The following is a 14,739-nucleotide window of genomic DNA, read 5'->3' as shown; positions in this document are numbered from 1 at the left end:
AGGTAAATCATCAGGACCTGTCACCTTGCAGGGGTTCACCCTCTTGAAAGATATTCTGACGTCAGCCTCCAAGAAAGAACAGAGAGTCACCAAGTGCTTCAGGGATTTGCACAAGTGCAGTTTGATTCTCCCTTTCAAAGCATACATAACAGGAGTTGAGCTCATTGGGAGTGAAGCATCACAGCTATTCATGATGTTAGGTTTTGCTTTGTAGAACGGAATGGCCTGCAGACCCTGTCAGAGTTGACATGCTTCCAATTCTGTCTCTAACTTTTTTACCCTTAATATGGTGCTCCAAAGGCCATACCTAGACTTATTGTATACTTCTGGTTTACTGGTCTTGAATGCCAAAGACCTAGCCCTCAGCAGACTATGAATCTCACGGTTCATCCACGGCTATTGGTTTGGGTATGTCTGGCGTGTTCTCAAAGGCACACACTCATCCACACAGGTCTTGATGAAGTCAGTGACAACTGTGGCATATTCATTCAGACTCAAAGATGAATCCCTGACTATTGTCCAGTCCACTGACTAAAAGCCATTCTGTAAGCACTGCTCTGCCTCCCTTGACCATACATACCTTCTTGGTCCTCACCATTGATGTTGTGGTCTTTAATCTCTGCCTATTCATGACAGTATACACCCTGAGCAGGTAATGTGGCTGGCATTTAATTATAAGATACTCAATTGCCCCTGGACAGTGACTACTAGTAACAGATAAGTTTGTGCACCAACCTTTGTTAATGTACACACGAAATCGACCACTTTTGGATTTCACTGACAGGGAGTTTCTCTCTGTGTGGAATAGAGTCATATGTCAAGTTGAAATGCCAATGCAGGCACGTTGTTGTTTAGCTGCATTTTGGTGAATACCCAAATGCAGCAGTTTCTTAAAAACACTCAATGATGGCCTATAATTCATGCCATACAATTCCTAACAATGGAGTCTGGACCCATATTGTGGTTTTTTTCTCAAAATTATATATTACTTGGAGATCACACTATTAGAAAACAGCAACTTAAACATTTTAGTTTCTGACTTTCTTCCACTAATGCACAGTTGAATACACATGTCCAAAACCATCTGATCTAAAACCCCATACAAAGAGCATGAAATTTCACTGCACTTAAGTGACTACTGTTACTTCCATATTTTCAAATTAATTGTATATCCAAAAGCTTTGATACTGTACTTGTGATTTAAATTACTGTCAGTTCAATACCAACAAGAAAATCAGTAATGCAGAAAATCAGCAGGTAGCCACACAGCGTATCAGAAAGGGACACATTTACTAATGTTACAGGATAAATAGGTTTTTCTGTTAAACTCTCAGAAAGCTATTTGTTAATACGCAACTCAGCCATCTATACACTCATTTCCAACAGCTTATCTTCTTTAGAAAAGAGCCTGAGTTTAGCATTAACAAACATAAACAGTATTTGACAACTGCATTAAAGGGAATAATTATCTACAGTACCGTGAGCTAGTGCAGCTCTGATTATCTGCAGATTACGGGCTTTAAGCTGCATAACAAAACCTGATGAAACAAACCATGAGTGAGTATATTTACTTATTTCTTTGCCACTGAATTTAATGGTTACAACGTGTCACCAGAGAAATCCTCTCAATTTTCTATCCCTCTATGACAAGACTATCACTTAAAATTTTAAGAACTGACATTTGGAAGATGAAAAATGTCCACAGAAACAGCAAATAGTTATAATTTATTTCTATACTGGGCAGAACAATCGATTTTGTATAACTCCTACAGAACATCTGCCAGATTTTCTACAGCTTGAAACACAGGATTTGGTATCCGTTAAGTTGCAACAAATGTAGATCATAATTGATTCTATAGTATAATTATAATGCAAATGTATTTTGACTACAAACCAAGAAAAATTCAAGCAAAGGATTTCAGACTACCTGCTAACATTCTATCTCCAATAGGACCAAAATCGTGTCATTGGGTTTGGAAGCTTGCATGCCTCAATGACCTGTAGAGTTGTGTTGGCTATTGGTCAGGACATCCATGCAAACAGGTCAAAGGGTAGAGGCCAGACTAAGAGTGGCCCATCGGTCTTCCAGGTTCGGGGGTTCAGCTAAGGCCTAACAACTCTGACTGGTAAAACAAAATTATTACAGAAAAAAGCAATGAAAAATTCTTCTACATCTGACTATGAGGGTATTCCTGAGTCTCCTCCCGGGACTTGCGTGACTGGCAGTAGTGAAAACTGAGAGGAAGCTACTGATCTGATGAAGGAAGCCCTGAACTCCGCCTGAGATGGAGGACTTTCATTACTGCTATAAATTCCAATGGAATAACAGGCAATAGCTTATTATAAGTTATAAGTTAATTATAACTTTCTTGTGTGCTTGTTAGCACATCCTTCTTGATGAATTCCAGTATTGTGCCAGGAATAGATGTCAAATTAACTGTTTTATAATTTCCTCCATTTTCTTCCCTTTGTCCATCTTTCTTAAATATCTGTGTTGCATTTCCTACCTATAAAGCTGCCAGAACTATTGGTTCATAATCATATGAAATGAGCACTTGGGCGATTTTAAGGGCAGTCTAAATAAGCCATTAATATTCTCTTGAATAGTATTCTTTTACTATGAAATTGTGTGTTACTTTGTAAATATGCTTCGGCATTCCAGCAACTGTCTTTCTAATGACAAGTGCCAGAAAAAGAATTGCAACAGCTGATGGCTCCAGCTCTTCTACTAATACTTCCAGAGAAATGAATCCTTTCTACCCAAAGTTAGACCACAACCAGCATGCCACTCAATTTATGGAACCAGAATCAGTGAAGACTGACATCTACAATGGCACTTTGATGTAAACATAACTTACCATCACTAACTTTTGTTTGTTAATAAAGGTGACCAACATCCAAGGTTCAAAAAAAAAATTAAACTAGACTACAATTTGTTATCAGACATTTAGAGCAATCCAATTAGGCAAAGCAGAATTTGTCTTTAAAGTGACCGAACCCCCCCCAATAGCTCCCATGATAAACAAATCCAAAAATAAGTCACAATACTTACTTTTCAGATTGTAGCTTGGTAGTTTTGATAATTAGATCTACTGTCTGTTCCTTTGCTAGCTGGAAAGAGAGAGAGTAAAAGCAAAATTCATCCTGTGAAATTTGACTAGTGTCAACATGATACAGTGTTACATGCCTTCGACTCCTAAATCTCTCCTTTCTGAGTCCATCCCAGGGAATCAATTCTCCACAAAGTTATTAACAATGAAACTTTCAAAAAGGATCTAATGCTTTCCTGGTGTATATGATGAATAAACTCTTCTCGCACTTCCAGTCGGGTACAGGTATCAATTATAACTGGTGTTTTGATGACAAACTCTGGCATCTTTATCAGGAATGATGCCTGAGCATGTCTAGTCCGGTGGTATTTATAGTCCTGTAGTCCGTCCCTCTTGATTTGTTAGTCTCATCCAATCAGGTTTCCGCTCTTCCAACTTGTTTACAATCGAATGCCAGCTCTTTCTTAGAGCAAGACATTCATCTTTGTTAAAACTCTTTTCCCCTAGTTTTATTTCAATGGCTTCTTTTACCGGGCGGTCCCTAAAGTCACTGGCAAGGCACTGTAGTTTTGTGCCATTGAAGTCAATCCTATGACCATTGCGAATACAATGTTCTGCTACCGCCAATTTCCCTAGCTAACCCAAACGGATATGTCTCCTGTGCTCCTTGATGCGGGTTTCCACTGTGTGTTCCAACTGGCCAATATACTTTGCTCTGCATTCACAGGGAATCCTGTCAACACCAGCCAACTTGAATCCCAGGTCATCTTTGACTCACATAGGCTGTGATTTGAGCTTCCTTACGTGTGTATGGGTGGAATTAATCTGGTGGTTCTTCAGGATCCTGGCAATCCTTCCAGAAACCATGGAAATATAGGGAAGACAGGCGATAGCGATAGGGATGGGTTCCTCCTCGTTGTTAGGTTCCTTGCTTTTTCCATCCGCCCTGTCTGATTACCCAAAGATGATCTGAATTTGTTTGCTTCTGAAGTTTAAATTCGTTTTTAAGATTTAAAAGCTTCAGTATGATGGATAGGGTCCACAATGAATGTGCTTCCTTATTACTTGCAGACGGGCATTGAATAATCTTATGCTTTGATTTATCTGTCCTGTTTATGGGATAAGGTAAGGCATCTTTCAGTCCTATCTCAAGCCACAAAACAGCAAAGTGCACTTTTTTCAAGTTTATACAGCTTCACATAATACAACAGCTGAGTTAATACAAGTCAGAATAATCAGACTTTTCCATATCAACGTTTTATAATATTAATCCACCCATATTCTCACACTTTCTGTGAAAGATAAAGGTTTCTCACTCTTTACCTTTAAACGACTGGTCATATCCTGACAGCAGGCACTCATTGCTTGGACATCTTCATGAACACTCTCAAGGGCCTATGAGAGATGACATTTAATAATAAATATACAGGTGGCCCCCGTTTTTCGAACGTTCACTTTACAACACCTCGCTGTTACGAAAGACCTACATTAGTTACTTGTTTTCGTTAACAGAAGGTGTTTTCACTGTTATGAAAAAAGGCAGCGCGCGCCCTGAGCAGCCGAGCTCCTCCCTCGGAACTGCATTCTAGCCGGCATTGCTTAAACACCTGCCTCCGAGCATCTGTGCTTTATCACGATTTATTTTGTGCATCCATTAGTGAGATGAGTTCTAAGGTATCGGAAAAGCCTAAAACAGCTCGAAACGGTGTTACACTTAGCATACAACCAGACATAATTAAGTGTTTCAATCATGGTGAACGAAGTAAGGACATTGTCTGCGCGTTGAACCATTCCCACTATTTATACGCAGAGAGAAATAATTTTGAAAGCTGCTGATGTTACTGTTGGTTCTGCTCGTAGCAAAGTGGTCTCTCAGTCGACATCAAATAATGAATAAAAATGGAAAGTCTATTGCATGAGTGGATTGATGGGTGTACAAAGCATGGTGTTCCATTAAGTTATTTTATACTTAAGGAGAAATCAGTCAGTCTTTTTAATAAGCTGAAATAGAAAGCACTGGACGATGGTGATGAAAGTGCTGCGAAAGTGGAATTTAAAGGTAGTCATGGGTGGTTTGATCTGTTTCTGAGGCGAGGGCAGCTTCACAGCTTAAAGTTTACTGGAGAGAGTGCTTTGGCTGATACTGAAGCCGCTGAAAAGTTCCCGAAGAACTGAAGAAAATAATTACAGAAGGTGGTTATTCGTATAAACAAGTGTTTAATTGTGACAAAACTGCAATTTATTGGAAAAAATTGCCGAGCACCCCAACCTCCGACAACTCAGCCTAACACATCGTCATCAGTGTGCTCACTGTCTTCCCGATTCCGGTAAGTGAAACTACACAGTACATACATTATTTCTACTTTACATAGGCTGTGTATTTTTATGTATTATTTGGTATGATTTGGCAGCTTCGTAGCTTAAAGGTTACTGGAGAGACTGCTTCTGCTACTAGTGAGATTATACGCTACGCTAGACAGTGCTGCAATGATTGCAGAAAAGTAGTTCTACTTTATATAGGCTGTGTATTTATCATATCATTCCTGCTTTTACTATATGTTACTGTTATTTTAGGTTTTATGTGTTATTTGGTATGATTTTGTAGGTTATTTTTTGGGTCTGGGAACACTCACAAGTTTTTCCCATATTAATAAATGGTAATTGCTTATTCACTTTACGACATTCCGGCTTACGAACCGTTTCATAGGAATGGTCTACCTTCGGATAGCGGGGGAAACCTGTACTTTAACATTACTTATTGCTTGTAAAGTTAAAAATACGATTTCTGTCAATTAGAAACTGCTAATATATTTTAAAATTAATTGTTATACCATGAAAAACTTAATCCAGATTCTTTTAGACAAAATTACATAAGATTTACAGAAGAGAAACAGTTCACGTGCTCATTGATACGCAAATCAAGCCTTTTGACATCTGACTCTATCAGTGTATTTTTTATTTCTTTTTCCCTCTGTTGATTATCCACTGTCTCCTTAAATGTATCTACATAATTTGCTTCAGCCACTTTCTGCGTGTCCATTTCCTTTTTGTAAGACAAATCCTTATTATTGCTTCAAAATGCACATGGAAGAAGAGAGGAAATGTAAACTGGTGAAATGTGCATTTAGGATGAATGTTCCGAGTTATCTGGCAGACTATTTAATTAAATGAAAATACTGGAACTGCTCGAATCTTAATTATGCTAAAGAAAGAGATTAAATTACTATAAGGTTTTTAATTGACTGAAAGCCATTTCCATACCACCAAGCATTTGTAAGTTCTTCATTATAACCATCAGTTTTAAAACTAAGCACAGACCTGATCGTCTTGTGTTGGAGATGCAGTTCATCTCCATTCAGATGAACTGCATCACCAGCCCAAGCTCCATTAAGCAATCTTGCTGAAAACTAATACAATTTCAAAAAGAACATTGCCAACTTAAATTTTCTGCTGATAAAATATAAGTTATTGTATTTACTTTCAGTATGCTATATTTTGTTCCTTAACAATTGCTTACTTTACAATTATCCAACAATCAAAATGGCATCAACATTTCAGATTATACCTTAATTTAAATACGTACTGTACCTCTTTGACTTCTTTGAACACGCGTACAAATTCTTCATTAATCGACAAGCTACGCCTCTCTATGTCACCTCGCAGATTTCTTCTTGTACGCAAACTATTTTCAGTGAAGAACACTGACAAGGCTTTAAGAGCCTCCAGCATATCCTATGGATTAAAGAGGCATAGTTTGTGTTTTATTTTTAATAGCAAATGTATTTAGACTATACACTTCCAGATACTGTAAATTATAAGCTGAAGAGTTAACTATCATGTCCTTTTATAAGAAATTGTCAAAAAGCTTCCATGAATCAATGAGATACCACAACTTGATGTTCCAAAAATATAATGAACCATGAACAATAAACGATGAATGCACTACAGAGCAGCATTTTATTCATACATGACAGATCTGAGATTCCTAAAGACCCAAAGCTGTAAATTTTGTTTGGTTTAGTTTGATATTAAGGTTCTCATAAGTTGCAATTTAAATGAAGAACTTTGTTGCATCTAAACTTCAATCATACAATTTGAGCAACAGAGAGAATATCTTTGTCACACAAGAGCATTATAACAACTTCTGATACTTTACAGATAGATTTACTTCCCACATCTTTGAGAAATTGACACGAATAGCTGTGGAAATGAGCTTGTCAAAACTAAGACCCTCTGAGAAATGAGAACGAGAATATCTTAAGAGAAAAACTGTCATGAATCTGACAAGTTGTTTTTTTTCTTGGGAAATTCCTTAAAAATTAAGTGCTGTGAATCACTATGACAAATAAAAGCATTGCAGATACTCCATATACATCTTGTTGGAAATAAACAATAAGGATTTCATTGACTTTACACAGCTGTTTATTTTTTCAGGATAAATTCTATCTAAATTTAATAAACTGGAGTATCCTAATTATTTAAATCAATATATACCAAAAACGTTACATACAAGGACCAAGTTGGCCTTACAATAAATCTTTGTACTATCTTAAGATAATAGATAGTATGCTGGTGGCTGAAGGTGAACTATACATCCAAAACATGAACGTCTAGTCATTGTCACATCAGCTTCCCAGCTCTTTGTTTCACCCCCCCAACGCCTATTTCCACCAATCACCTTGTGTTTCTTTATCTCCTCCCTCCACCTTCTAACTCTAACTTCTCATCTTTTTTTCTGCAGTCCTCCTGATGAAGGGTCTTGGCATGAAACGTTGACTGTACTCTTTTCCATAGATGTTGCTTGGCCTGCAGAGTTCCTCCAGCATTTTGTGTGTGTGTAGCTTGGATGAGTGAAGTGTTGAAGACATCAGTGAGATGGTGTATGCACTCCCGGAGTACTTGTCCTGGAATGTTGTCTGGACCTGGCCGCCTTACAGGGGGATTACTCTCTGCAGAGTCCTTCTCGTGTCTGCTGCTGTTACTGACAGTGGCTGCCCAACAGGGAGGGGGATAGCTTTTGTGGCTGGTGGTGTGTTGCAAGTCTCGCAGCATGCATAAAGGTTGTTTAGAGCAGCTGGGAGAGAGATGTCATTTGTACGGTCGATGGTGTTTTTCCTTGCATACTTAGTGGCCTCCTGTATATTGGTGAGACCCAACGTAGATTGGGAGACTGCTTTGCTGAACACCAACGCTCCATCCGCCAGATAAAGCAAGATCTCCCAGTGGCCACCCATGTCAGTCCATGGCCTCCTCTACTGTAGCGACGAGGCCACACTCAGTTTGAAGGTACATCAACTTATTTTCCGTCTGGGTGGCCTCCAACCTGATGGCATGAACTTTGATTTCTTGAACTTCCTGTAATGCCCCCCCTCACCATTCTCCATTCCCATTTTCTTCTGTCACCTTATCTCCTTACCTGCCCATCACCTCCCTCTGGTGCTCCTCCCCCTTTTTCCTTCTTCCATGGCATTCTGTCCTCAGACTCCCCCTGCCGCACTGGACACTCACCAATATGCTTAATGACAGATGCCACAGCATCTATCATGCACCTGGCCCAGACTCAAGTAAAGAAAAGGGTATTTATGTCAGAATGCTGTTTCTGGATTTCAGTGCAGCATTCAACACTACAGTCTCACAGTCCTTGGTGAACAACTCCAACTTCTCAGCCTAAATACACCACTGTGCAACTTGGTGTTGGACTTCCTCACCAGACTGGATGCACAACTGCTCCTCCCTCCTCATCATCCTCAACGAGGGTGCCTCTCAGGGCTGAGTGCTGAGCCTGTATTGCTGTATAACCAAACACCCAAGAAATCACATTGTCAGGTTTGGCAATGACACGCCAGTAGTGGGGCTCATCAGCAACAACAATGGGATGTCCTACAAAGAGGAGGTGGAATAGCCCAAGGCTTGGTGCCAGGTAAATACCCCCTTCAAATGTCAACAAGACAGAGGAGATCATTATCAACTTAGGAGAACTTGCACCACTCACAGCCCTCTTTACATCAGCAGCACGGCAATGGAAACCGCGAACAGTTTCACACTCCCGGGAGAGCACATCTTACACAACCTCTCACGGTCTTAGAATACACTCTACACAATTAGGAAAGTTTACCAATGCCTCTACTTTCTGAGGAGCACTGGACTACGCACATCTATACTTGTGTCTTCTACCGATGTGCAGTAGAAAGCATCCTAACATGCAGCATCACTGCATGGTACTGAAATTGTACTGCAGTGGAGAGGAAGGCTCTACAACAGGTAGTCAAAACTGCCCAATGCATCACTGGCACCAGCCTACATTCTATCAAAAACATACAAACAAAATGGTGACAGAAAAGGGCCTGTAACATCATGAAGGATCCAATGCACCCTGCTAAGGACTATTTGTCCAAGCCCCATCAGTGCGGACAATAAACAATAGACAATAGGTAATTCCCTTATTCTTAAGCGGAGGCTATGAAACATCCATGCAAGGAGCACCAGACACAAAACAAGTTACTGTCCCCAAGCTGATCAACAGCTCCACCTGATAACCCACTCCACAACAACCCCTACCACCACTACCTTATCAACATTTTTGTGCTAGTGTTACTTTATGTACAAACCCCATTTCCAGAAAAGTTGGGATATTTTCCAAAATGCAGTAAAAACAAAAATCTGTGATATGTTAATTCACATGAACCCTTATTTAACTGACAGAAGTACAGAGAAAAGATTTTCAATAGTTTTACTGACCAACTTAATTGTATTTTGTAAATATACACAAATTTAGAATTTGATGGCTGCAACACACTCAATAAAAGTTGGGACAGAGTTAAAATAAGATTGAAAAGTGCACAGAATATTCAAGTAACACCAGTTTGGAAGTCTCCACATTAAGCAGGCTAATTGGTAGCAGGTGAGGTATCATGACTGGGTATAAAAGTAGCATCCATCAAAGGCTCAGTCTTTGCAAGCAAGGATGGGTCGTGGCTCATCCCTTTGTGCCAAAATTCGTGAGAGAATTGTTAGTCAGTTCAAAAGGAACATTTCCCAACGCAAGATTGCAGAGAATTTAGGTCTTTCAATATCTACAATACATAATATTGTGAAAAGATTCAGAGAATTCAGAGACATCTCAGTGCGTAAAGGGCAAGGTTGGAAACCACTGTTGAATGCGCGTGATCTTCGAGCCCTCAGGCGGCACTGCCTAAGAAACCATCATGCTACTGTGACAATTATAGCCACCTGGGCTCGGGAGTACTTCGGAAAACCACTGTCACTTAACACAGTCCATTGCTGCATCCAGAAATGCAACTTGAAACTGTATTATGCAAGGAGGAAGCCATATATCAACTCTATGCAGAAACGCCGGCGAGTTCTCTGGGCCCGAGCTCATCTCAGATGGACCAAAAGACTGTGGTACCGTGTGCTGTGGTCAGATGAGTCCACATTTCAGCTAGTTTTCAGAAAAAACGGGCATCGAGTTCTCCGTGCCAAAGATGAAAACAACCATCCTGATTGTTATCAGCGAAAGGTGCAAAAGCCAGCATCTGTGATGGTATGGGGGTGCATCAGTGCCCACGGCATGGGTGAGTTGCATGTATGTGAAGGTACCATTGACTCTGAGGCGTATATTAGGATTTTAGAGAGATATATGTTGCCATCAAGGCTATGTCTCTTCCCGGGACGTCCATGCTTATTTCAGCAGGACAATGCCAGACCACATTCTGCACGGGCTACAACAGCGTGGCTTTGTAGTGTTACGTATTCGGGCAACAATAATATAGATGAGTTAGGCAAGGGGTTTTATAACGAATAACACGTTTATTAAACACTGATAACAAACCCCCTTCAAATGTAAACAAACCCAAACAATGACCCGAAACCAGCTGCTGGCAGCTGAATCAAACAGTTCTTAATAGCGTTGCAGTCCCAAACAGTCTTTAAAGCAGTATTGAAAAGAACTCAGTTCTCTAAAGCGAATTGCCGAAAGAAAACAGTTCAAAGAACGATATGCCGACAGTTCAAAAGCTCACGGTACTTTTAAAAGGAGAGACTTTTTAAAGCGATGTAAATTCTCTTCCACGTCGATGTCCTTCGATTCCCAGCGTCGAACTCCCACGTCGAATTTTATTAAATATACCAACTTAAAGTGACTGACCTTCCTTCCACAATATTCTCAATCTCCCGCTTTTTCCAGCGGAGACTATCGTGAGAATAGTAAACGAAATCCTTCCGAATGAGGATCACACAAGGTCGAAGTCAATCCATTGAAAATCGATTCTTCTCAATTTGCCTTCCAAGCTTCACTCTCCCTTGGCAAAGAAACCGTTGGCTCTGACCTTTTAAACTTTAGGCATTATATAAAACTTCATTTTTAACTAAACTGCGTCATCACATTAAATCACACAGTGATATGAAGTCATCTTGGCAAATCCAGCCACGAACTGCCCCACCTGACAGGGTGGGTCTTCCTTTTATACCCTGTAGAAAAAACCTGTCACATGACCTCTACTGGCGGGAAAATGACATCACTCCACCATTACCTCATGTCCAGTATAACTTCAACCCCAGTCACGTGACAAGGGTACCACTGTCACGTGTCACGGGTACGTAACAGTAGACACAGAGTGCATGTGCTTGACTGGCCTGCTGCCAGTCCAGATCTATCTCCTATTGAAAATGTATGGCGCATCATAAAGAGGAGAATCAGACAATGGAGACCACGGACTGTTGAGCAGCTGAAGTCTTATATCAAGCAAGAACGGACAAAATTTCCAATTGCAAATCTACTACAATTAGTATCCTCAGTTCCAAAACGATTAAAAGGTGTTATTAAAAGGAAAGGTGATGTAACACAATGGTAAACATGCCTCTGTCCCAACTTTTGTTAAGTGTGTTGCAGCCATCAAATTCTAAATTTGTGTATATTTTCAAAATACAATTAAGTTGGTCAGTAAAACTATTGAAACTCTTTTCTTTGTACTTTTGTCAGTTAAATAAGGGTTCACGTGAATTAACATATCACAGATTTTTGTTTTTATTGCATTTTGGAAAATATCCCAACTTTTCTGGAAATGGGGTTTATACATGCAATCAATTTACGTATATAAGTTGCCTTAGGTATTTATTTTATTTTCATTTTTTTAATATTGTGTTCTTTATTTCATATTTTTGTGCTGCATCGGATCTGGAGTCACAATTTTCTCATTCTCCTTTGTACTTGTGTGCTGGAAATATTAAACAATATTGAATCTTGAGGGTACTTAGCTAACAATATAGTATTTTCAATTTCCAGTATAACTCTAATAATCTGCTCTTCAACTAATCAGAAATCATAATAATTCATCATCTGGCTCACTAAGTGATATTTCACACACTCCTTTTTATCTCACCTTGCCACCAGTGCTTATTCTCCCTTTCAACTTGTCTTCCTTTAAACCTACAGAAAGCAGCTGGCCCAGATATTGCCCCTGGCCACTTCCTTAGATCCTACGCAAATCAATTGATGGGGATACTTCCAAAGAATGTTAACCTCTCCTTAATTCAACCTGAAGTTCCCACCTGCTTTAAGTAGACCACCATCACTCCAGTACCAATGAAAAATGTAGTAAATGTCTAAATGACTCGCGCCTGGTGTCTCTGACAACCACCATCATGAAGTGTCATGGCACACGTCAACTTCAGCTTTGCAGACATCAATCCACTGCAACTTGCCTATCATTTGATCTGTCTGTGGTGGGTGTCATCTCACTGGCCCTACACTCATTTCTGGAATATCTGGACAGACAAGACATCTATGTTAGACTATTGATTATTGACTACAGCTCAAAATTCTAAACTTTCAATCCAACCAAACTCATCTTCAAACCTGAGTTTTTTACCTTTCCCTTGCAGCTGGATCATTGACCTCCTGACCAACAGAGCACAAAACCTCTGCCATGATTATCTTCAATACTGGTGCTCCACAAGTTCACATCCTCAGCCCCTTACTCTACTCCCTATGCACTCAGACTGCATGGCCAGATCCTGTACTAACGCTGTCTACAAGTTTGCAGATGATATCACTGTTGTCGGCCATATCTCATATAATGATGAGTCAGAATACAAGGAGATAGATAGCCTAGTGGCATGATGCCATGACAATAATCTCTCCCTTAACGTCACCAAAACATTGACTTCAGAAAGTAGGGAGCAGTGTACATACTCCTGTTTACATCAATGGCACTGAGATTGAGAGGTTCAAGTTCCCAGAAGTAAACATCTCCATTAGCTTGTCCTGGTCCAACCAAGAAGACACAATGGCCAAGGATTGGCCACGATGGCAATTATGCACAGGTAATTGGGTTACCGTCAGGCGAGGGAAGGGGAAAGGGCAGGCAGAGCAGGGTTCCTGTGGCCATTCCCCTCAACAACAGGTATACCGATTTGGATACTGTTGGGGAGAGGGGAGATGACTTACCTGGGACAAGCTGCGGCAGCTGGATCTCTGGCACTGAGTCTGGTTCTGTAGTGCAGAAGAGAGGGGGGAAGAGGACAGCGATAGTTAAAGGTACAGACAAGAGGTTCTGTGGTCGCGACAGAGATGCCCGGTTGGTTTGTTGTCTCCTGGGTGCCAGGGTCAGGGATGTCTCTGATTGCGTGCACAGCATTCTGAAATGGGAGGGTGAGCAGCCAGATGTCATGGTACACATCGGTACCAATGACATAGGAAGAAAGAGTGAGGAGGTCCTGAAGAGTGAGTATAGAGAGCTTGGTAGGAAGCTAAAAAGCAGGACCTCGAGGGTGGTAATCTCAGGATTGCTACCTGTGCCACGTGCCAGTGAGGGTAAGAGTAGGATGCTCTGGAGAATGAACATGTGGTTGAGGAACTGGTGTAGGGGGCAGGGTTTCAGATTTCAGGATCATTGGGACCTCTTCTGGGGCAGGTGGGACCTGTACAAGAGAGGCGGGTTACACCTGAGCTACAGGGGGACCAATATCCTTGCAGGGAGGTTTGTTAGTGCTATTGGGGAGGGTTTAAACTAGATTTGCAGGGGGATGGGAACCAAAGTGACAGAGCAGATAGTGGAGCGGGTGTGAAAATAAATGTTAAAGTTTCATGCAAAGTCACAAATAGAAGGTTTGTGTGTGGTGGCAATAATCTTCTGAGGTGTGTCTACTTCAATGTGAGGAGTATTGTGGGGAAGGCAGACGAGCTGAGGGCATGGATTGACACATGGAATTATGACATTGTAGCCATTAGTGAAACTTGGCTACAGGAGGGGCAGGACTGGCAGCTTAATGTTCCAGGGTTTAGATGTTTCAGACATGATAGAGGCAAAGGGATGAAGGGTGGGGGAGGGGGGGTGGCGGCATTGCTAGTCAGGGAAAATGTTACAGCAGTGCTCAGGCAGGACAGATTAGAGGGCTTGTGGTCGGAGCTGAGAAACAGGAAAGGTATGACCACATTAATGGGGTTGTATTATAGACCACTCAATAGTCAATGAGAATTGGAGGAGCAAATCTGCAGAGAGATAGCAGACAACTGCAGGAAACAAAGTTGTGATAGTAGGGGATTTTAATTTTCCACATATTGATTGGGACTCCCATATTGTTAAAGCCTGGACAGGTTAGAGTTTTTCTAAATCAATATATAGAGGTACGGACTAGAGAGGATTCAATATTAGATCTCCTATTAGGAAACAAGTTAGGACGGGTGACG

The 14,739-nt window shown here is 40.7% G+C and overlaps 1 protein-coding gene across 1 annotated transcript in view; it reads right to left on the bottom strand.

The window, feature by feature from the left end:
- Window positions 1-14,739, bottom strand: part of cog6 (component of oligomeric golgi complex 6) — a 97,154-nt gene that overhangs the window by 70,946 nt on the left and 11,469 nt on the right. Inside the window, exons 2-4 of the mRNA XM_073043957.1 lie at window positions 6,639-6,782; window positions 4,374-4,445; window positions 3,053-3,111 (exon numbers count right to left, since the gene is read on the bottom strand). Of these exons, the coding sequence (XP_072900058.1) occupies window positions 3,053-3,111; window positions 4,374-4,445; window positions 6,639-6,782 (275 nt within the window). The remainder of the gene's footprint in view (window positions 1-3,052; window positions 3,112-4,373; window positions 4,446-6,638; window positions 6,783-14,739) is intronic.

This window comes from Hemitrygon akajei, chromosome 4 (genome assembly GCF_048418815.1).
Source record: "Hemitrygon akajei chromosome 4, sHemAka1.3, whole genome shotgun sequence".
NCBI classification, from domain to species: Eukaryota; Metazoa; Chordata; class Chondrichthyes; order Myliobatiformes; family Dasyatidae; genus Hemitrygon; species Hemitrygon akajei.
Note: the sequence above shows the minus strand (reverse complement) of the source record. Positions and strands in the feature narration are given on the sequence as shown.